The sequence below is a fragment of the Helicoverpa zea genome, chromosome 4 (genome assembly GCF_022581195.2).
Source record: "Helicoverpa zea isolate HzStark_Cry1AcR chromosome 4, ilHelZeax1.1, whole genome shotgun sequence".
Lineage (NCBI taxonomy): Eukaryota > Metazoa > Arthropoda > Insecta > Lepidoptera > Noctuidae > Helicoverpa > Helicoverpa zea.
This window is the reverse complement of record NC_061455.1, coordinates 12,390,357-12,413,986: the sequence shown is the minus strand read 5'-3', so window position 1 is coordinate 12,413,986 and position 23,630 is coordinate 12,390,357. Positions and strand designations below refer to the sequence as shown.

The 23,630-nt window shown below is 37.0% G+C and overlaps 2 protein-coding genes across 12 annotated transcripts in view; one reads left to right on the top strand and one right to left on the bottom strand.

Moving 5' to 3' along the window:
- Positions 1 to 23,630, top strand: part of LOC124629528 (CUGBP Elav-like family member 4) — a 572,069-nt gene that overhangs the window by 406,115 nt on the left and 142,324 nt on the right. For all 7 annotated transcript variants that reach the window (XM_047162943.1, XM_047162946.1, XM_047162945.1 and 4 more), the window contains one exon: positions 7,747 to 7,795. In XM_047162943.1, coding sequence (XP_047018899.1) covers positions 7,747 to 7,795 — 49 coding nt within the window. The remainder of the gene's footprint in view (positions 1 to 7,746; positions 7,796 to 23,630) is intronic.
- On the bottom strand, positions 3,206 to 6,896 carry LOC124629526. 5 transcript variants are annotated; one of them, XM_047162940.1, is made up of 3 exons: positions 4,911 to 6,896; positions 4,593 to 4,703; positions 3,206 to 4,519 (listed from the first exon to the last, which is right to left on the bottom strand). In XM_047162940.1, the coding sequence occupies exons 1-3, from the start codon at positions 6,555 to 6,557 to the stop codon at positions 4,487 to 4,489; spliced, it is 1,791 nt and encodes a 596-aa protein (XP_047018896.1). In that variant the 5' UTR covers positions 6,558 to 6,896; the 3' UTR covers positions 3,206 to 4,486. The 5 variants fall into 5 exon arrangements, with proteins under 5 accessions (XP_047018896.1, XP_047018893.1, XP_047018894.1 ...); XM_047162937.1 differs by having other exon boundaries at positions 4,593 to 6,896; XM_047162938.1 differs by having other exon boundaries at positions 3,206 to 4,703.

The window sequence follows — 23,630 nt, the reverse complement described above, 5'->3', positions numbered from 1 at the left end:
GCGGGAGGGATCATTTGATGATTTTTGACGTCGATACAAAACAAAATGTCTCATCCTATCCTATATAATTATATATCCTATCTTTTACTAAAGATAGATATATATAGGAATACAGGATATATATAGGAACGGTATAAGTAAGTTACAGTTCTTAGTAATGGGTTATTCAGTCGTTTTGAAATTGGGATTAGGTCAGTCTCCGAGTATATTTAGGTGGGTGATTAAAAATGTATGGAATCTAAAAATAGGTCGTCCCATCTCTCGTTGGGAGGTGTGTCTGGTATAATATTGTACTGTACAGAAGTTATTCAGAATGTTCAGTTTGTCAGACGTGGGAGCTTCAAAACTTGCCATGATCTGGTAATTATGGCCACTGTCTGGGTTTTACTTTTTTAAAAGAGTTGTAAAGTCAATAGAATAGATAAAGTAACTAGTTTTAGTTTTAACTGGCATAAGAGCGAAAAAAAAGATAAAAAAAATTGTGCCATTATTTCTTGAAGTTGTATGAGTATCTCTTCAATCAAGAGAGGTTCGATTCCTGCTCAATAATTACTTGGAAAATAAATTAACTACGCAATCAATATTTGTAGTTAATTGACAGATTAACTAGTTTGCCCAAAAGAATATGAGAAAGAATAGAAGAAACAAATATGCACCCGCATGCAAAAAAACGGGGCACAACACAACAAAAAAAAAATGGCTGCAAATTCCTCCCAAAAAGAAAAAAAAAATGTATAATTAATCTCTTTGAACAAAAGCAAACGTCACAAAGGAGGAAGTAATACCTTCGTATTATGTCAAGAGGTGCTCCAGTTCCTTATAGATTCAAAACAGGATCCCCCCAAGTGTTATAACGTAAGTGGCCGTTAAAACAGTTCGAATGACATGGCAGTGCAAATAAATGGGAACAGCGGATGACTGGGTCTTATATTGTGAATAAAAATTGTTTTTTTTTTTTGTATGTGAACCAATGTCTTGACTTAGTGATTTGGTATATTTTTTTATAGAGGTTTTAGGCTATACTCTCGATATTTGATCATCATGTACGTAAATGAAATCCTTGTTTTTAACCAATTTTTCAAAAATAATCGGGCACCAATGTGGATGTTTGTATTATCTTTTTCATAAGTATGTAGCTGTTGGTAATAAAAGTACCTAAGTGCTCTTTCAAAGTCTAAATGGAAAAATAATTACTTAGTTGTCGATAATTGTTATTTTTACATTGTTTATAATACTTAGAAAAAAATAAAAATACTAAAAATATCACAAATTAAGAGCTATTTTCGTGAAAACTAATTAGTACTCTTTGCCCTTCAGACAGGATTAAATCAAGTATTTATCGGAATCAAAAATAGCCTTAGTAGACATTGCGTTATCTGTGAACGCTATTTTTGTCACATTATTTGATTGATTTTTACTATTAAAAGTAGACAGCCATTTCACAATTTTTTTCATAAATTACAACATATTGTCCACATTAGTTACATAGTCTTAATTAAATTAAATATACGCTGAACATAAAACAATCACTATAATATCTAAAGCACGATTACACTAAAGGCCAATTAACTGACCCAAATTGCACTACTATCAACCAGTAAAACAACACTAAAGAAAATATATAGGTATATGTGTGTCATAAAACAAAACGGTCATAAGTACTTAGAGCGCATACACCATGCTTTTTGACTTACGTATAAATAAAAAAAAAAAACACATTTTAAATGGGTATTATTTTCTGTCACACAGTGTAAGTTACGGAAAATTATATAAAAAAGATGAACTCATTTGTGTGCAGTGTAAAGAATTTCATAATTGTCAAGTCGGAACTATCAGTTTAAAGTTTTCATGTAAAAACGTTGAGGACTGTTTTATAATATCTATGTAGCTCTCTTCGTGCCGGGGATCGATGACTTTGAAATAAAATCCCGTTTTAAACACTTATTACAACTTTTATTTCAACAACTTTGGCTCGTTCGTTACACTCAGTACCGCGTGGTTGCCTCTAACCCCGTTCATTCAGTCCCTCTCTCTCACTCCTTCGCTCACTCGCTCACGCCTCCCTCATATTCTGTCACGTTCCATTCCACTCGACATTCATTCCCACATTCGGCCGTCCTGCACTCATGTCTGTCCTCAGACATACACCAAATCTTATGTACTAACTAGACTAAAACATCATAATAACCACTACATAATTGAGTTAAATAAAATAAACTGGAACCATACTCTACAACAACCTAATACACATAACTACTTCCTACAAGACAATCTTGTTTCTGAATTTAAAACATACAACTCTACATTGGCAAAAACATTTAAATGTTACTTCGAACTTAATACAATTTATAGGTTTAGAAAACAAAATGTTTAGTTTTACATAGAAAAATAACATAGTAAATACTCTGGTACAGATAGCCCTACGCCATGGCACTGTGATAATGAACGAAAGTTAACCCCTCCTGAAATAAGAACTGCAATAATAACCTGCGGAGTAAGGTGACTGCTACTCCTCCAGCATCTCGGCGTCACCGTGTTGAGGCCATCTCTTCATTTGGTCAGCTGAACTGGATGAACGCTGGGGACCCTCTACAGAACTATCAAGTTTCTCTACGTCATAGCGATCCTTACGCTTGCATTTCACCACTCTATAAGGGCCTAGGTATTTAGGTTTCAGCTTCAACCCTGGACCGAACTGTGTTCTTTTAATCGCCACTAAATCACCTTCCTTATACTTTGAACTTTCCTTTCTCTTTCTATCATATTGTTTTTTATTTTCCTCTTGTATCTTTAGAATCTGTTCTTTGGCTTGCTGCCTTATCTTCTCTCTATTTTCATCATATTGTAGTGTATTTTCTTCCTGTAATAGTTGTAGAATTTCCAAATCTTCCTTACCCTTCATTTTTACTCCCATCAGTAGTTCAAATGGTGTTGTGTTTATGCTTCTCTGGAAAGTAGAGTTGAGTGCCCTCTGCACTTTGCTTACATGCTTGTACCATACTGCAGGATTCTCCAAACATAGTTTTGTTAAAACTGGAATAAGTATTCGATGTACTCTCTCCACTTGGCCATTACCACGTGGCACACCAGTAGTAATCTTTACATGAGATATCTTTTCTTCTTCACAATAACTCTTAAACTCATTACTTGTAAATGCCGTTCCCCGGTCTGTTATGAACCGCCGGGGGTTCCCAAATATTTGCTGATGAATCTGAATTTTCCTTAATGTCTCTGATGATGAAGTAGTTTTCGTGGGAAACAGCCATACGAACTTCGTAAACCCATCTATCACCGTGAGTATGTAGTTGTATTGCTTTCTTGTCTCTGTAAGTGGACCAATATGGTCTAAATGCAGGGTATCAAATGGAACACCTTCTTTCTCTATCGGATTCAAGAATCCTTCCTGTTTTCCTTCCTTCCTTGTTGCTAGTAGGCAAGGAATGCAACTCAATAAAAAATCCTGCATCTTCTTGTCCACATCTCTAATGTAATATTCCTTATTCAGTAACTCTTTCATCTTAGACTTTCCAAAGTGACCTTTGCTGTGTACTCTGTTAATAATTTCTTTCTCCAAACTTCTTGGCACTACAAACAGCTTCTGCTCAGTCTTATACAACACACCATTTTCTAACCAATAATCGTCGTATGGACTTCCTCCTCTCAAAATTTCCTTTATGGCTTTTATGCCATCATCTTGATCTTGTGCTTGGCGTAAACTCTCCTGCAGAGTAGTAACCACTGCCACTGTTGGTATGCGGCTCAAAGCATCTGCATGCTGCATCCTGGAGCCCGCTCTGTGCTCCACTTCGAAATCATATTCACTGAGCATGAGGACCCACCTGGCTACCTTGGCTGACAAGTCTTTCTTCTTAAGTGTTAATTCAAAAGCCTTACAGTCTGTGACTATTTTAAATGGAATACCATAAAGGTAGTGCCTGAACTTCCTGATACCTTCTATGATGGCTAGTGCTTCCAATTCGTAGCTTGAGTACCGGCTCTGAATGTCAGTTGTCTTCTTACTCATGTAATGTACTGGGTGTAAGCCTGACCCTGGATGGTGTTGCATGAGTATTGCAGCCAATGCTACACCTGAGGCATCGGTGTGCAATTCAGTCTTCAACTTCGGATTGAAAATCTTCAGAACAGGTCCGCTAGCTAATTTATTCTTCAGTGTCTCAAAAGCTTTTCTTTCCTTATCCTCAAATATGAACTCTGTATTCTTCTTTAATAAATCAGTCAATGGCTTCGCCACAGAAGCATAATTTTCAATGTACTTCCTGAAATAGCTTGTCAATCCAACAAAACTGTGCAAGTGCTTGAGGGTTCTTGGCTCAGGGTACCTTATGACTGCATCCACCTTATCTGTACTCGGCCGTACTTCTCCATCCTTCACCCTGTGGCCCAAGTACTCAACTTCACGCTGCAGTAGGTTCGCCTTTCCAATTAATCTCCAAGCCATAATGTGCTGCGACTTCTAGCACTTGCTTCAACCTCGATACAGCCTGAACTTCATCCAAGGCTGGAATTATAATGTCATCGATAAATATGATTAACACTCCTTGGGAAATCAAATTTCTAAAGATTATACTCACAAATCTCATAAAAGTTTTGGGACAGGTGGACAAACCAAACGGGGCACGGAGAAATTCAAACTGCCCGTGGTGAGTGACAAATGATGTGTACTTAATAGACTCCTCGCTGACCTTCAAATGAAAGAACCCACTTTTCAAATCAAGTACACTGAATACCTTAGCTTCCTGCAATTTGTCAATCAGATCATGGATTACGGGAAGTGGAAATTCATCCTTAACTATTTTCTTGTTGACCTGCCTATAGTCCACACAGACCCTAGTCGAACCATCTTTCTTCTTTACTAGCACTAAAGGACTGGAGTAATCTGAGAAACTCACCCTCACGATGCCTTTATCAAGCCATTCCTCGATTTGATCTTCCACTACCTGTTGCTCCATAAGTGACAGTCGTCTGGGTCGCTGTCGCACTGGGATGTCATCCTTCAATACAATTTGAAGTTGGATCGGGGCCTCTTCCTTATACAATGGCTTATACTCCTCAACACATTGCATAACCTCACTCCTTACTGCTGGATCTTGAATGTGATCAACATTGACTGCTACACATCCTGGAAAACAATCAATTTGACCAACCCATTCACAACAACCAATGGGGAAAAACCTAATACCCCCTTCATTCATTACCACAGTAACACGACCCAGGAACTCTTGACCTATTATTACGTCGTAGGGCATCACCTCTGGTGGAACTAAATGAAAAACTACACCATTAAAACACTGATTATCAATCTCAAGTCCAACAGAGACGCTGCCCCTTGATTGTATTTCACTACGGCCTAATCCAGACATCGTTAACGTTTCACTCGCCACTTCGGCGTTCAACATAGGTAAATACAACAAAGATAATAGGTTCACATCACTACCTGAATCTACGAGAGCATTTAAAACTGTATTATTAATTTTAATGTCTTTTACCGGCTTCCGAACACATTTGTTTACATGCGTGATGTTAACGTTTCGATCTTCGTAACTCGTAGCTGTCACATTTACAGTGTTGACATCTGTCAATGTCAGTGACGTTTCATTGTCTATGACCGCGCGGACAGCCTCGTTTCCGCTTACTTCGTTCACCGTTCCGAACATAGCCGCGGGTCGCTTGGGTCCCAACTTTCCGGCCTCCCCGGAACCGGAAGCCCCGCCTCCTCGGCCGCCGTGAGCGCCGCTGCCGCCTGCGCCCGCCATCTTGGCGCCTGAATGACCCGATGCCGATGCTGTAGCCGTAGATCTCATCGGATTTACGGGACACTGGTTACGAATGTGACCGAACTGATTACACCCAAAACACTTCAATCCGTTTTTACACACACCCGCTTCATGTCCCATGTCACCACAGCTATAGCACCGCCTCGCCGATCCCGATGCTGCCGAGGACGCCTCCGCCGACCTCGCATGACCTTTTAACCTCTCGGTTCTCTTTTCTCGCTCCCTGGTTTTGGACTTCATTTTCTCATAGAAAGCCAGCTTTTCCTTCAATGCTGGAAACGTGGTCACGCCGTACAGAATCACCTTATTGCTCTCGTAATCGTCGATGCCATCCACGATGTACTGTATCGCGATGTAGTCGGGAAATTTCGCACGCCGCGCTAGCTCTTTCATATGCAACATGTACTGATAATACGTCTCGCCTTTTAATTTCTTGCGTGCCGCCATTAGCTCGTGCATTTCCTTGACGTTCGCGGTGTCTGGAAATTCCTTCACAAGCGCAGCCTTGAGATCGCCGTAGGTTTTGAATGCCTTCTCGGATTTTAACCATAGCTCAGCCGTCCCGGTGAGTGACCGGCGAGCCACGATCAAAGTTTGTTGCGGCGTCCACTGAAATATCTCAGCGTTATCCTCGATGTCTTGAGCCCACTTACTCGACGAGTAAGATTTGTCGTCTCCGCTGAACTTCTCGATGAGCCCCTCTGTGAGCCCGAACGCCACCGGCGCCGCTGCAGTCGTAATCGTCGTTGATTTCGATTCCATCGTGCTCCGTAACTTCGTAATTCAAATTTAATGGCCGCCGCGTCGCGCCGGCCGGTGCGTCGTAGAAAACTTCGTGGAAATTCGTCGTTGATCGATCCCGGACGAGCCCCCAAAATCTGTAGCTCTCTTCGTGCCGGGGATCGATGACTTTGAAATAAAATCCCGTTTTAAACACTTATTACAACTTTTATTTCAACAACTTTGGCTCGTTCGTTACACTCAGTACCGCGTGGTTGCCTCTAACCCCGTTCATTCAGTCCCTCTCTCTCACTCCTTCGCTCACTCGCTCACGCCTCCCTCATATTCTGTCACGTTCCATTCCACTCGACATTCATTCCCACATCTAGTTATATTGAATGCACCAATCTCAGGAACTTCTGAGCCGATGTAAAAAAGATCTTTCAGTGTTCCATGTTCCATTTATCGGCAATAGCTAGGTAAGCGCTGAATAGTTTCCATGAGGCATGTATAAGGAATAATAAAATACAATCTGAAACATAAAAAAACACAGTTAAAAATAGAAAATAATTAGCTTCATTTACAAACTACAAAAAAAAACTAAAAAACACAAAAAAGAACCGCATCAAATTCCCGTGCATTAATCCTATGCAATTAAGAGTAGGCTGGCCGTAAGCACTATCCAGTTAATTATGCGAGGCCGTCAACGGTGGCGTTTATTTTAGAATACATTAACGCAAAATTAACATTTATTGGTATAAAACACAATGCAGGCGCGGTAATGGTGATGGAATTATCGCTAACTACGACTATTGTGCGCTGTGTCTAATGCTGTGTGCTTAGCTGATGATTGGCTGACGAATTGCATTTGAATTTCTGGTTTGTAAATGAATATTTTGGCGGCACAATCCAATTTTTCAATACCAAAATAAGACATTTCGATTTTCCTAAATAAAACTTAAGTGTATTTCAAGTTCCCAAGTATGCACCTAAAGTTAACTACATTTTATAAAAGGAAGTACTTAGTCGCGACTGTACATAATGTCTATCTGATTGCGATAAATTCAAAAACGATTTTTTGCCGTTTTGTCTAGGAGACTAATTTGTAAAGAATATTCAGATGACTAGACACACATATCCCAGACGCTCCCTTATAAGAAATTCGGTCTTCATTTTCAAAAGAGTACTTTTACGAAAACAAATTATTTAATGTTTTTTATTTTTGTTTCAGATGAACCGGGCAATACAGGTGAAACCGGCGGACAGCGAAAATAGAGGAGGTAATTGTAAATTTCACTGAATACCATTATTTAATATTATATCTTTTATGACACACTGTATTTAATTCTATTGCAGATTATTTGAAATGAAGGTGTAATTTTTCATTAGGGCCACCATGAGATGTTTACTTTTTTACGCTTATAATTAAATTAGCTCATTTAGGTATAAGTTCCTATATAAACAATATTTTTGTGTCATATCACCATCGCTCACAAAATGTTTCACACATCAGTAAGTGCTAGGCGAGGGTCAAACAGAACTGAATAAGTGCACTGTAATATGCAGAATCAACATTTTAATTTAGTATGCATACCAAGATATACCTACCGGCACAAATTCGAATTCAATAATAGTTTGAATTTTGATCAGGAACACACAGTATGAATTCCTTCAGAGAACATAAAATACCGTACATTTCACTTTTGGTTATTAGTAGTCAGAAGCCCGAACGTCTCACTACTAACTACAAAGGGGTATCGTGTTACACAGTAACTGGGTTGTGGGAAATGTATGTATAACTGTATAGTCAGTTGGTCCTAAGAAATAGTGGAATACCTACAAATATTTACCTGCAGTACCCCTAGAACTCAGTCTTTTTTTCATAATTGGCTAAAAAGGATGATGACTTTGTCTATAAAGAGGAAAACTTAGTTTTTTTGTTTGTAATATTGATAAACTCAAAAACTACTGGATCGATTTTAAAAATTCTTCTACTTTTATAAAGCTACTTGATCTATGAGTAACATAGGCGACGGGACGCGGGTGAAACCGTGGGAAAACGTATTATTTAACGTAGTTATTTGGAAAATGAAAACCTGTAAATAATTTTTAGATAAAACAAGGATCTTTAATCAGAAACAAAAACTTGTACCAAGTAATTGAAACTAAAACACCGTACGATTGGTCCACGATCCGACTACGCGACGGGATCCGTTTCAAGCGATTAACTTTATGAAATACGAACTAATAATTTATGAAGTAAAGCTTTTTGATCGCGACTCCGCCATTATCGAGCTGGGTAATCCGCTTTCTGTTTTAAATGGTGTGTTGTTTGCCTTTTAATGAAGAACGCCAGTTATTATCTGCTGCGAAAACACTGTTTAAAATAATTGTGCCTTTTTCCCCTCACGTGGTTAACAGATACTCGGCTTTTTGCTGGAAAGCTGACTGCGGTTAATTCGCGTTGAATTAAAGAGTGATGTATTTTAAATTAACAGAAGCATACATTAATGTCTGCACATACTCAAGTAGGTACTTTTACGTATTATTCGGGGCCAAAATTTGAAAAAAACAAGAGTATGATTAGAATATTTCATAAATAAAAACAGAACATTACATAAACATCAAACAATTTCTCAAGATATCTCAAACCAATTCTTCCGATATTAATAATCCAAACGTCAAAATCAATTTCGGAATACATTCCAAATTCAAATCACATAAACAAGGGGCCATATTGCGTCATGAAATTATTATTTGACGCGTCAGAATGAATGACGGCGTACATTGATGACGGGCGGTCGTCGGCTTTAAAAATGTATGAAAGTAATGCTTTCACCTTTCCCAAGGACAATTAGGGAGCAAATTGACGGCTCCTTTACGAAATGCGCCGAATTACGAATTTTTCCTTTTTTGGAATTCACGATTTTCCGGGGGCGAAGTTATAGGCATTAGTGAGCTATATTTATGTCTGTTTAAGTCGCGTTTTTTGGAATAGGGTGGCGCTTAAGTTGATTGTTGTTTATTAGTGCTTATTGTTGTAAAATAAAGGTTAATAATGTAGAATGGTATTATGAAACACTATATACCCAAATGATTTTAAAATACCCCTATTTTAACATCATTATCATGTAACATGTAACCTACTATGGTAGCTAAAAAGTTTCTAATAACCTCTTCAAAAGTAAAGTAAGCATTACAGTACGAAACAATAACTTGAAGAAATTAATAAAATACTTTAGGTAAATTGAGCTTCATAAAATAGCAGTATTAATATACCTTAACTCAACTATTTTCCCAATACACGATAACAATAACAAAATCGAGTATCAAAATAATCACAAGCAACTCCATTTCCAAATTACAAACGTTGTAATTTAATTCTGAGGTCTAAATGACCCGCAGAGGTCGGGGTAAGGTTAATAATTCACAGTTGGTAGCCATCGTCAAATACATACCAAAATCCCTTAGGAAATTATTGAAACTTAAACAGAGAATGAGTTAGTGTTGGGCTGAGCGATTCAAAGTTATCGATTGAGATACGAAGATAGTGACGTGCGGACATTTCCGAAACTGTTATGTGTTTATAATTATGTGTTAACTGCTTCTGTAGGGACTAATTACTTGTTAATGGTTGTGAGACAGAAATTTAGGGGTTGGTATGTTGATTAGTTGATTAGGTTGCTGGGGGCAAAATGAGCAGTTGCTTGTTAGTAACTTGATATGTGTTATTAATTGCATTTCTGTGTTTAAATTGGCTGCTTTGGCTCCATATCTAAAGCATATATTGTACAGTGAACTAAAACACAGATTAATACATTTTGGAGAACTCTTAATTTGGGTTTTGGGATGTTTTAATACCTTCTCACAATCACTGAAACTTAAGTTATTATTTTATCCCCATAACAATATTTCAAGTTAATGACTAAAGGTTGACAATCCCCTCGATTTTCCATTATCAATTTCCTCCAAGGTTGACCGCTTAGGACCAATAATATCAACATACAATAGGCATAACAAACATCGTATTCTGGCTATCCAGAATTCAGTTCAACACCTTCTACCAAAGCCAAATATTATTTGGGGCACAAACAGTCCCGAACGGCTTACATATGTACATCACATCCAAGTGTTATGTCCCAAATAATAGAATAAAGAAGTCTAGGTATTCTAGTTTAAGTACTACGGTTTATCCTCACTTGTTCACAAAACCCAGATGTGTCTGATTTTACGAGTTCTGATTTCAGACCTCACTTTGAAGACGTTTCGATTTAAATCTCTTTTTATAATATTTTTAAAGTATTATTTTTCTTCAAGTAATATTTTTGTTTACACTTTTTATTACAGGCGTTATATCACAAAGATAAGTCCTCAGCTTGAAGAACACGAGTCTGGGTCTTCAGCCTATTATATGTAGATAAGAAAATGCCTAATTATAGTGTGAATGCCTACCTAATCACCGTTCCTTCGACAAATATGACTTACTCATGACAATCTATTGATTATCACATTGCTATCTGTATTGTACGCTCATTTTATTATGTTAATCGACTCGCCAACGCACCACCACACAGGTCGACAGTCTGACAACGACTGACTCCCCACCGCTCGATCCGGTATTTATAACCGAGTGACGTATGCGCACGAGGCGTCATAATAATGACATAACCTATACAATGATGCACATGTACCTGCATACACTACATCTCTCCCTTGTTGTTTTGATTTTAACCTTGTTTCAAAAAGTCCAACAATCAAACTCATAAATATTTTGGTAATTTCTTAAAGATCTATCAAACACCTGCAGCACAACAAAACCACGCTATCAGATCAGTCCACCGATCACACTGCCATCAAACTGATTTACTTTGTTCCGTTTCCATTTCATTTCCCTTTCCATTTAAGGAGACGACAGATATCGGTGATACTGCAGGACACTACATCCCTTCCCTTGTGAAATAAACATAAATAAAAATCCGTCCCTTTGCAGACGGTAACATACCAGCATCTGCTTCAGGCTCAACAAGACAAATTCGTAGCAGTGATATCAGGCCGGCAAGTTTAACTTCAGGTTTTGTAGCCGCTGTTCCGGCCCTGTATTATATCTACACTAGAGATGATCCGTCCATTTGGCAGACATCCCGCCAATCAGTCCATGTGAAATCAAGCAAGTCTGAAATATTGCTGTGCCTTCAGATAATGAGCACTCATCTTGCTTGGTTCGACTTCACTTAAAACTGATACAGAATGCATTGTTCCAAGGTAAAAGATCGGCATTAGGGTACCTCATCAATGCTTTTCACTCATTCAAAACCGTACGAGCCGTACGAGGAAAGTAATCACATAAGATCGTCCCAATTGAATGGTGACCTAGATGGACTGTTTCCAATTTGATGATGACCATATACTTTGTCACCCATTTAATGGCGACCACATACTTTGTCTCCAATTTAATGGTGACTCCATACTTTGTCACCCATTTAATGGTGACCACATACTTTGTCTCCAATTTAATGGCGACCACATATTTTGTCACCAATTTAATGGTTTAAATTGTAGTTCTATGTACGAGTTAAGTACTTTGTGTGCCTTGTAAGCAAGAGAATGCTAACTCAACTAATTTTGGTAATATGTAGTTTTTAATTTGAGAGTGGAATATCAAAGCCTATCATTATCTCAGCAATGTAACAAACAATCTGGTCTTCAACCCTATTGATCAGCGCTAGTACTTTGCACGTTTCTGCTAGTACACTCGCTGAAATTCTGATATAGGCTTTAAATACCCTACATCAATGTATGTCCAATATCTAGTCAAGAAACTGTAAGCTTCTTAGCATTCAACACCCAACATATGAATACCTTACTGCATATAATAGTTGGAAGCGACCTGCATCCAGCGTCTTCCGGTGACCTTTATAAGGTCGTCTTTATAAGGTATCTGTGGAGATCAAAGGGGGAGGCCTATGTTCAGCAGTGGACGTCCTATGGCTGAGATGATGATGATGATGATGATGATATAATAGTGCGATAGGAATACTTATATTTCGGTTAGGCATCCAAGAACACTATTATCACCGGACATTGCGTTCTGTAATGTTTGTTTGCTTTTATTAATGTGGTTTTCAAAAATTAAAGTAGTCAAAGAATTATTATGCTTTGATGGTAAGCTTTTTAGTGTCATGGTTACATATTGATTATAACGAAGGTGTAAAGTAACATTACGAATCAGATTTTAACTAATTAGAACCATATTATGTAACGAACGCACTTTAACAGGTGTCACTAACTTTGCACTATATATTTTGAAGCTGTGACATTCTGCATCACCATAAAATAGAAGAGTCCCTGACCCTCAACTCATGCTCTTCTTCCTTTCAACAAGGTGACAGCAGCTCACAAACAGTTTTCTAGTCGATGCAATTTTCCTTTTGCAAAACAACCGCTAAACTTTCTAAAACATTTGTCTACACATAGATAAATGTGGGATTCTAATTCTATATCTCAATTTCATGAGCAGCTATGCTGCTCTCATGTCATACTTGACCTCATCAATTTGATGATCAGCTTTGTGCTGCTTCCATTTTTAATATTTTACGCTTTTCCAATTTCATGACCGCGTATAGGTAACGTAATATATATATATTTTTTTTATGTAAGTATAATTGGCTGCATAAGTATGTTTATAGTTTCGTTCAAAAGCGCTTACCCTTTATTGCAGCTGACTTTATCTACGTTGTTTTAGTTAGACAACCAGAATATAAAAATATTATTATCTTTTATAGGGACAGCACCCCAGTAAATTTTTAAACGATTTGGTGACTAAGGGCAATTTTACTTCCTATACTTTAAGGAACACTTACTCAGATTATATTTTGCAGTAGGACTTAGGAACTTAATAATATTTTAGTTATTATTAACCAAATGTCGACGCAACTGTGTAGTTTAATTAGCACAAAAGAGTAATAAATGTCGATAAATGTAAATAGTGATAAAGTTCTTTACCTCTCATGCGAGTCCAATTGTCTTACGGTAACCTAAGATTGGTGTTCTAAGATCAATTATTATTAACCCTAACGCTATGGACACAAGACATTATTTTGTTAATAGATATCCATCCCACCACCCATATGGATCTTATCTTATGGGATGGGTTGAGGAAATTACACAACTTTATATTACAAGTAGGTGTGCACTTCAAGAATATATTAATGTGATGATTTATTAACTTGAGATCAATAAATGGATTCTATTTCATATATGTTCATATATGGTTACGTTATTCGCTCCTATGGAAGCATATTCTTCCACAACTCTCAATGTACTTATACTGCTTATTGGTACTGCAATACTGTAAAACATAATTTGCAAATAACAATATTATAATGAGGGCCACTTTGTTAAACTATTTGTAAACACCAATGTAAATCAATAAAAAAGAGGCTAAGATACCAATTAAAATTCATTCAAGCCTGAGTCTTGAAGGTTTTAAAAGCACACGCAATCATCAACTTTTGAGAACTTGATTGCAACAATCATCCATGAGCTAATCATCATTAGACAGTTCCCAGAGTAAGTATCTACATTGGAACTCCTTCCAGGTATCATCCTTAAAAGATTTTTTGTCACAGATGAGAAGGCCCAGTTGGGTAAATGATGATGATGTCCTCCTAGCCGATTATCGGCTACGGCGGCTGTACTCACGTAAGGGGATTAGCCAACTGCGCAGGACATATTATAGTGCACAAGCATTTGCGCAGACACAGGTGCACTCACTGTTCCTTCACTCTCATAACCCGATGGGACGGCAATCCGACACGACCGGAAAGAGATCAGGCGCAGGACCGACATTTACGTGCTTTCCGATGCACGGGTGTATCAATCACCAACTTCCAGGCCCGACCCGGGAATCGAACCCGAGACCTTGTGCTCAGCAGCCGCGCTTGCGACAGCTAGACCAACGAGGCAGTTGGGTAGATAAAGTAGCATTGTCAAATAAATCACAGATTGCTCCAATGCTTAGTTCCATATTCTTTTGATCTAAGAGTTTTATATCAACCTAAAGTACTGAAATTACAATTGTGAGCTAGCATGTTTACCAAAGATTCTATCTATTGAATACCAAAATTTTGATCCACATTTTCCAGCTAGTATTGCTGCTTGTATGCTGTTCTACTGTTCTGTATCTTCTGGAATATCTCTGTTGTATAACAACCTCTTTAATACAGCAAAATAAAGTAAAAGTATTGAAATTATACCTAGGGTGACTGAGCAACTGTTATAATTAACACTATTATGGGTAGGCAACCCACTAGAGGTGTTGATGGACTTGGATGTTGTGCATAGGTGAATACATACCAGTATACCTGGGCGAGTTCTTCAACATACATGGCCAACCTACTACGGTCCCTCAATGTGCTGTTTGTTTAACTAGATACCTAGCACATGTTTGTCATTTGTAGAACCGTTGAGTATACAAGGTGTTGATTTGCATTTGTGCCATAGTTCAGGAGGAGGACATAAAATACGTAAATAATCGATTGGAATTACAGTAGACGGGAAATAGCTAATATGCACTGCTTTTTTTGTCATTGTAATGTCGTGGTATTTCAGAAGTAATCCAATTTTATGAATGAAATTTATGAATGACCGTTACGTATGCTTTGTGTTTGCGTTTGTGTGAGGGCGCAGCACGGTTTTAAGGCCAGTAACACACGCGCCAAGTTTAAATAAGGCTAGATGACATTTACGGAATTCCAAAAAAAAAAATAAATACAAAAATTACGTACCAATTTTTTTGTTGATTTGGGTCGAGAATCATTAGCATAATTACCTCCTTGAATATGGCACGGATGCAAATCAACAGCTTGTATAACCCACCAGTTTGTTCTTGTAATATCCTCTATATTGCAAGCACTTGAATTAAGTTAGTTAAGTACCAGAACAATATAGCAGGTATAAGTTGTTGACTAGACTCTGAGAAGTTAAGTTTGGAAGCTTTTTATGATCCAAATCACCGGGCACAGAAAATATAAAAATTATCAAGATTTACTATTTAGTTGTTGCAGTAGTTGACAACTATCGCCAGATAATTTATGCGTGTACAGTCAATTGAATGACCAGTAGACGTTCACTACCGTTAACTGTCAAGCTGTCAATTTAATGACCAGTAGATATAGACTACTGCCAACTGTCAAGCTGTCAATTTAATGACCAGTAGATATAGACTACTGCCAACTGCCAAGCTGTCAATTTAATGACCAGTAGATATACACTACTGCCAACCATCAAGCTGTCAATTCAATGCCCAGTAGATATAGACTACTGCCAACAATCAGGCTGTCAATTTAATGACCAGTAGATACACACTACTGCCAACCATCAAGCTGTCAATTCAATGACCAGTAGATATAGACTACTGCCAACAATCAGGCTGTCAATTTAATGACCAGTAGATACACACTACTGCCAACTGTCAAGCTGTCAATTTAATGACCAGTAGATATAGACTACTGCCAACTGCCAAGCTGTCAATTTAATGACCAGTAGATATACACTACTGCCAACCATCAAGCTGTCAATTCAATGCCCAGTAGATATAGACTACTGCCAACAATCAGGCTGTCAATTTAATGACCAGTAGATACACACTACTGCCAACCATCAAGCTGTCAATTCAATGACCAGTAGATATAGACTACTGCCAACAATCAGGCTGTCAATTTAATGACCAGTAGATACACACTACTGCCAACTGCCAAGCTGTCAATCTAATGACCAGTAGATACACGCTACTGCCAACTGCCAAGCTGTCAATCTAATGACCAGTAGATATACACTACTGCTAACCGTCAAGCTGTCAATTTAATGACCAGCAGATTTTTGGAATAGAATAGGTCTTTATTTGCTTAGAATGCAGGCACTTACAAAATAGGATTGTAAACAACATAATAAGATCCGTGTACATTCCGCCTTGTTGGCATGCAAGCACAACAATTATTAAACACAATTGATTATAAGGCAAATAGGTTATTGTATTATATCCTCTAGGAAATCCCACCACTGCTAAAGTCGTCTTGACGACAATTCAACAACCAGCAACTTTATATTGCTTCCAATAAATGCCTATTATTGAATAAACTTTGATGCAGGTTTAAGAATGAGTAAACTGATCACCAAGTAATGATTTTGTATTATAAATTACTCATTTGATAAATATTAACACCTGCAATAAATATTGCTACTTCCATTAGAATTGTAACAAGGTAAACTTAAACAAAGAATTACGTAAAAAGGTTAAAATTTGTTTGCAATTCGGGTGATACATACATGAACATAAAAGTTATGTATACTTTGTCATTCTACTCTCTTTCCTTCCTTCTTTCCTTTTGCTCTTTTTAATATGATTGAATATTAACATCGGTCAGAGGTTACTTGTTGTCAAAGCTTATTTAGCATACATTAATTTGGTATAGGCATGAATAGGACAAATTATTTAGTATAACCTTGTATATCAAATATTTTTCTGGATCACAGAACTAATAGGTAGTTCAAAATTATAAAAATTAGATAATAGGTAACTGTTGGTCCAAACACTCACGGTTTTATCCTCGTCGCCAATGTATTGTACGCTCATTTTATTATGTTAATCGACTCGCCAACGCACCACCACACAGGTCGACAGTCTGACAACGACTGACTCCCCACCGCTCGATCCGGTATTTATAACCGAGTGACGTATGCGCACGAGGCGTCATAATAATGACATAACCTATACAATGATGCACATGTACCTGCATACACTACACTATCCTCATAATAATAATTATTATTTCTATATAAGAAATTACCATAAACATAACATAAGGCTTATTTTCTCCGAACTGTAAGGCGGGAGTATATTAAGCTGGATTTGTGCTCAGTTAATGGGTGGCCCAGTAATTGGCTCGCCTCCTATTACTGGCAAAATGTTCATACATGGGATTTTAACATTACCAGTGGGGTTTGGATGCTCTATAATTATTTATTGTATGTATGAAAATTTTTCTCTTAAGCTCGATCCTCAAATTGCTAATTTCAAATGACCACGTCAATTTTAGCTCACCTAACATCGTTAGAACTATTTCATAAATATACCCTAAGAATTTCCATTCACAAAGTTTCCACTCTCACCACCTACATAATACTAATAAATTAACAGCCTTAACATGCTTTATACCACTAAATGACATAATCCACTAAAGTAAAAGTAAAAACAATTACGTGAACACCACGTAACATTTTCCGATTGGTATCTACGAAATTTAATTTACCTAACATCGTTTTAACGTGAGCAGTACGAGAATTGCTGACGACAAATATAACTAATTGATGTCGCCACTCATTAGAATTATGTTGTTAATGTAGAACACGCGACTACGCGGTTTCAATGAACTGCTCAAATATTTTTTTCGACGAATTTTTAGGTGTTTTGTGTTATGTGTGAGTTTTGTTTTTGTTGCTCAGTTTTGTTTTTGATTTTGATGTTTCTTATGTTTGTTATGTTTGTTTTTGGTTTTGTTAAAGATACATGTTGAAGTAAAAGTCTTTATATTATTTTGATAGGGAGTATAGATTGATTTTAAGAAGCTTCAAGTTTCCCACAATTTTCAAGAACATTATAATAGTTTCATACAACTTCTTCACAATATAATGCACAAACACCTTTAACAAAATAAAACCTTAAAGATTTATGTTTGCAAAACGCTGCAAACAAGATCTTCAGACATCTTCACTATCAGATTGCGAAGTCGTAGAAAGTGCAAAGTTCCCTTCAACTTACTGAGAAAATCATCTTTCCCATTCACCGTTTCGTTTTACACTCGAAAAACTTTCTCTCATATTCATTTAGCGTTACACAAAGCGAAACATGATTAATTTGAGACTCGGATCTTTGTAAAACCGACACTCGCACATTGCAAACAAACCAAAATATATTTCGTATGAATGCACCGAGAGGGAGGTAGACAGAGCTATAGGAATATTACGTACGAGAGAGAGACGGATGTATATGGCCACGGTATGGAATCTGTGCGGTTTCCATTCGGAAGGCTGGTGCGGTTGAGGAGGCCTTAAAATTAAGGTCAACGCCGATTGGATGGCTTAAATCGTGCGTCTTTTTCTTATGAATTCTCGTCTACCTATAAAAGCCTTTGTTTTTCTAGGTATTTCATATTTGCAGATTCTATAAACTTGCTATTTTCAAACCGTTTCAACTGACGGACTGAGCAGTATGCTAAGTGTTCTCCACACTAAGTGGTTTGCTACTATTCTAAGTACCTACAAGTGACGTGGATTAGGGAAACTTCAGGAAGCCCTGTTTCTGAGAATATTTTATTACTGCAATATGTTTCAGACATCCTTGATACATATTGCAGTTATGAGTTTTATTTTGGATGTTTTGTAGAACGTTACGTTTTAATTGTTTGTCTCAAAATAACTGTCATAAAAGTAATATACCTCGTAAAAAGTTAAAGCATAAAATACGAAGGTATGCTAATACCCGATGCTGAAATCTACATAGCACACTGACCTACCGAACACATGCAAGAAACTGGTTCAACGATGCTCTTATGCAAAGTCACAAAATCAATGTCGACTAGACGTTTAGTCGTAAAATCGCAGCCATTACGTCAGTGTGGTCGTGACCTAAGCGTGCCGGCGCCAGAGCAGTATTCAACTGAGCGTGCCTATTAAATGCTGCAAGCAATTAACATCTGCTGCACGTACGTGCCCTCGCCATTATTGCCCCGTTAAATAGTTATTTAAATTCAACTCTGTACAGTCTTAATGATAATAGTTTGTGCCGGATTGGCGCCAAGTGATTTTGTATATCCGACGGGAGCGGACGCAGATTTTTCTTGTTTAAAATTCTACGCTGGTACCAGGATATTGGATTATTTTTATTGGCTAATTCGTTTGAATTTTACTTTGAATGTAGCTGGGGGTTTAGAAGTTTTTAATTTGATCAGGTTAAAAAATCTTCGTGTTTCGCATGCAAAGGGTTCTTTGAACTTTCAATTGCTACTTAGGTATTTTTTTATTTGGTCGTAAATCACATTCTGATTTCCAGGTGCACACTAAATAATTTAAGATAATCATAGAAGCAGGGGTCGAACGTAGATTTCCGATTTTTCAAGTAACCATTAAAAATGTAACACGTAATCAATCAAAATTCAGTTTGAAGCGAGCCACCGAAGTGGGCGCACACAAAATTGTGTGTTGTGTGATCAATCATTTTGTGAATGATTTGATTTAATTCCACTTCGGGAATATTTGTTAGGTTAGACGGGTTTTGATCTAAATTTGATTTTTTAGGTGAACTCGATGGAGCTTTTTCGGGTTGATTAATTCATGAAAGTGTGGCATACAATTTTTTCAGTGAATCAATGATAATGCAGTTTTCGAGTTTTATCTTTGATGTTGAAAATGATTGTTTAGAAGTTCATCTGGCTAGCCTTTTCTTAACTAGGTTGAAGTTGGCCTCCAGTAAAACCTAACTTAGAAGTAAATATACTATTATAGTCATATATTGTTTGCATATGGAATCCACCTAACTCAAACATCAAGTATGTAACCTACAATACAATCCCACTTATCGTAAATGGAACACAACAACTGACAGACAACTTGGAAGAAAATTACGTCATCATTAAATATTAAAGAATGCAATCATTAAGGGCCGTAAGACCCCACAAAAACGATGTAACTTCACCCCTACTTTATTAAAACTTATCGTGGAACTGTTCTTGAATAAAATATGAAGTGCGTTCATAACAAACCGTGTAATAATGACAACTATTTGTCTGTTCGCGTGTTCGTCCTCGTTAAATGCCACTTTATGAATCTCAGCTATGGTACGAAGGCGCGTTTTAAGTAAAAAAAATATAGCCCCCGTAAGTCTTGTAATGTAAATTATAGCAAAGGTGGGGAGGACTTGAGTTATGCCTGCGTTTTTATTACCTTTATAGTTTATGAAGTCTTAAGGTAATCTATATATACGAGTATTGCGCCTCCTTGCCGAGGTCTAGATATAAACTCAGGTGTCACAGATCTATCTTCGCTAATGTCTTTTTGCCTTTGAGGGTCATACGTCTTGTCTGTAAATTTTCTGACATTTATTTCTAATAAAATGTCTTTTTTACACGTAATTTATATTTTATTATTCATGATGCCATTAAATATATGAAAAATAAATAAGAATGTCTTCGTAACTCCAAATTAATTACACGATAATAATATTGCAGGTGAATGAGCAAGAAAATTACTTAAAACCATATTTTTGATGTGATTGACAAGCCAATCACTTAAGACACTAAAATAAGTAGATGCAGCCCACTTCATTCCACCATTCCATTATTTTAAATCGATATTTCCATCAGTATTGAAAGCTAATGTAAAATTGACTGTACATAAAATATCACAACTCAAAATTAGCTAAACCATAAATTATCTAAAAATAATCAAAATTCTTACCTCGACAATATTTTAAAGGACTTTGGTAAATAACTCTGTGATAGATAGTGATGTTCGTGGCGTGTTTTATTATCTACGAGCCGTGTTGACTGTCAGCCGGAGTGACTGTCGCCATGACGTAGATAAATCGACTGCGCACCGCCGGAAGTAATGAGATTCCAACGGTTTTAATAGCGATTGGTTTTCCTTGTGATTTTCATTACAACACCTTTTGCACCTGCGGGAGATCATTACGTCGTCGAGGTACACCATTCTTTTTTTATGGGCTATATATTTTGCCTTCGCTTTTGATGGCAATTTTTAACTTCTTAAGTATATTTTTTCATAATGTCTTATCTTTTTTAGTGTTTTCAGCATTTTTCGATATTACGATATATACGAAAATTTTATAAAAAATGGTTACACTTCTATTTGCTAAAAGCCGTCCGGTCAGTCCAATATCCTGAAATCATTGAGGCACACTCTCGTCACTTGGACCCTGCTGATAATATCCTGATCATGCTATTTTCTAATTAGCCATTGTTGTCTAGCCGCTAGTATATAGATACATTATTGATTCTTATAGTATAGTTACTAAATATATTTTTCACAGGGGTTGTTTATGGAAAATTCTGTGTATTGATGTTAACCTACGAAGAATTTACAAGTTTGAAACAAACTCAACATCACAGTATCGGATCTCCATAAAACAAAGCAAGTTCATTCACTTCCAGAAATCTTACATCATTGCACTTTTAAACACAAATAAATCTACAACGATAAAAATAAGAGAGTCAAGATAGATTATACTCTAATGCGAAACTTCCGCACTCCATCGACAAACTATAAATTCGCCATACGACTCGGCGAATTTTTCTTGTACCGCCAAGTTCGAGTCGTAAATATTTTAAAGTAACTTCCGAGGGAAAAGTGACACCAAATGTTGACGCTTTTGCGGGAAACTTTGGAGGTGGCCATCGACAAAATAACCCTGTCGAAACTGAGAGACTGCCGAACTTGAAATATAAAAGTTTGCGACTGAAACTTTCCGAATGTGTTGTTTGTTTTCAAATGCATCTCGAGTCCGTCCCCAGGGGCGGCTGAGAATTCGCTCCCCTTTTGTTATGCTGCGCGCAGCTGATATAGCTTATCAGTGATTGAATGCTAACTTGCTCTTAGAATACTTTCTAGTATGTTAAGCTAAAAAGGGTAATATTTCCTTTAGATTAATTTTAACATCAAAGCCTTCCTCTCTGACCAAAAATGCCAATTTATCGAGCAAATATTTGGGTCTTCCGGATAATATCAGTCGATAGTTCGATATAAACAAGACTATCTATATTTACATCTATCGAGGTTAGTTTGTATCGTATTTATACGTCTTTGGTAGGACAAAATGATTGACCCGGAAAAATATATAGCCTTCGTGTCCAAAATCCTCTGGGTCCCATATTCCGCATATTATATCCCAATTATAATTTTGTCCGGGAGGGGCAGGCTACCCGACCGCTTGTTATCCACTCATAAATAGCTTAGCAAGGAAAGGTTCCGTACCAATTCAATTTGGTCGGGTTCTTAATGCTTTTTAGTTCAACGTTTTTGGGACTTAAGCCTGAAACTTTTATTAGAGTGGTTCGTGCGTGTGTCACCACTGCATTATGTAAAAACGATATGTAATCATGTTACTTTAATTAAGGGCTTGACCCCATCCTTGTTAAATGAATTTACGTGCACGTTATTACATTTAACCACCATAATTTGATTTTATGTCCAGTAGTTTTGACTTAAAACATTAATGTTTTAATATCGATTAACAGAACATTTCTTGACTACACACATCTAAATAACAATAATAGGCTTCAACAGGTAGAGCTCTAAAAAAATAACATTCACACAATATCCCGAGCCCGCCAAACAGTTTTCCCCAATTATTTTCCTCATACGGAAGAAAGAAAGGAAAAGTGAAAGACGAAGCACCGAATGGGTGTCGACATGAACACCCAGATACATTGAATTATTTATTCGAGGGGCCACCACGTGCCTCTGGACTTATGAATGTACACATTTTAGCACTTATGACCTGTTAATAAATTATAAGTGGGAATCTCCCTCTGATGGTAACGTCTCACGAAACGCGCAAGCTGTCGACACTAGTGATGAGGGCATATCGATATTATTCTTTTCATCATTAAGATATTTATCAAACGATATATTTTCATCGTATTGAATTAATATATCATTCTGAAACTCAATGGATTATGTGCTTTTCATTTGAAATATTTGTTTAATCATCAACCCCTGCAAAGGAATTTCATATACGACTGACTCCAATGCACAAATATTTTCAAAAATATTGCGAAATATTTCATTTCGTATATAAATAATTTAATTAACAGAATGTAAAATTTCCAACCCAATAGACAGCTTTATTCTTTCGAACTTCAATTTCCACCCAATTAGTGTTAATTTTCATAGCTCCAATTATGACTGTATTAATAACAGTCCACTCTGCATAGTTTCAGTACAATTAAATTTTGTTCGAATGAAAAATCGTTTCGTTGCGAGTGTTGTATTCGATTATTCGGCGATTAGTTTTGGTATCGGTAAGCTGGGTTAGAGTACGGC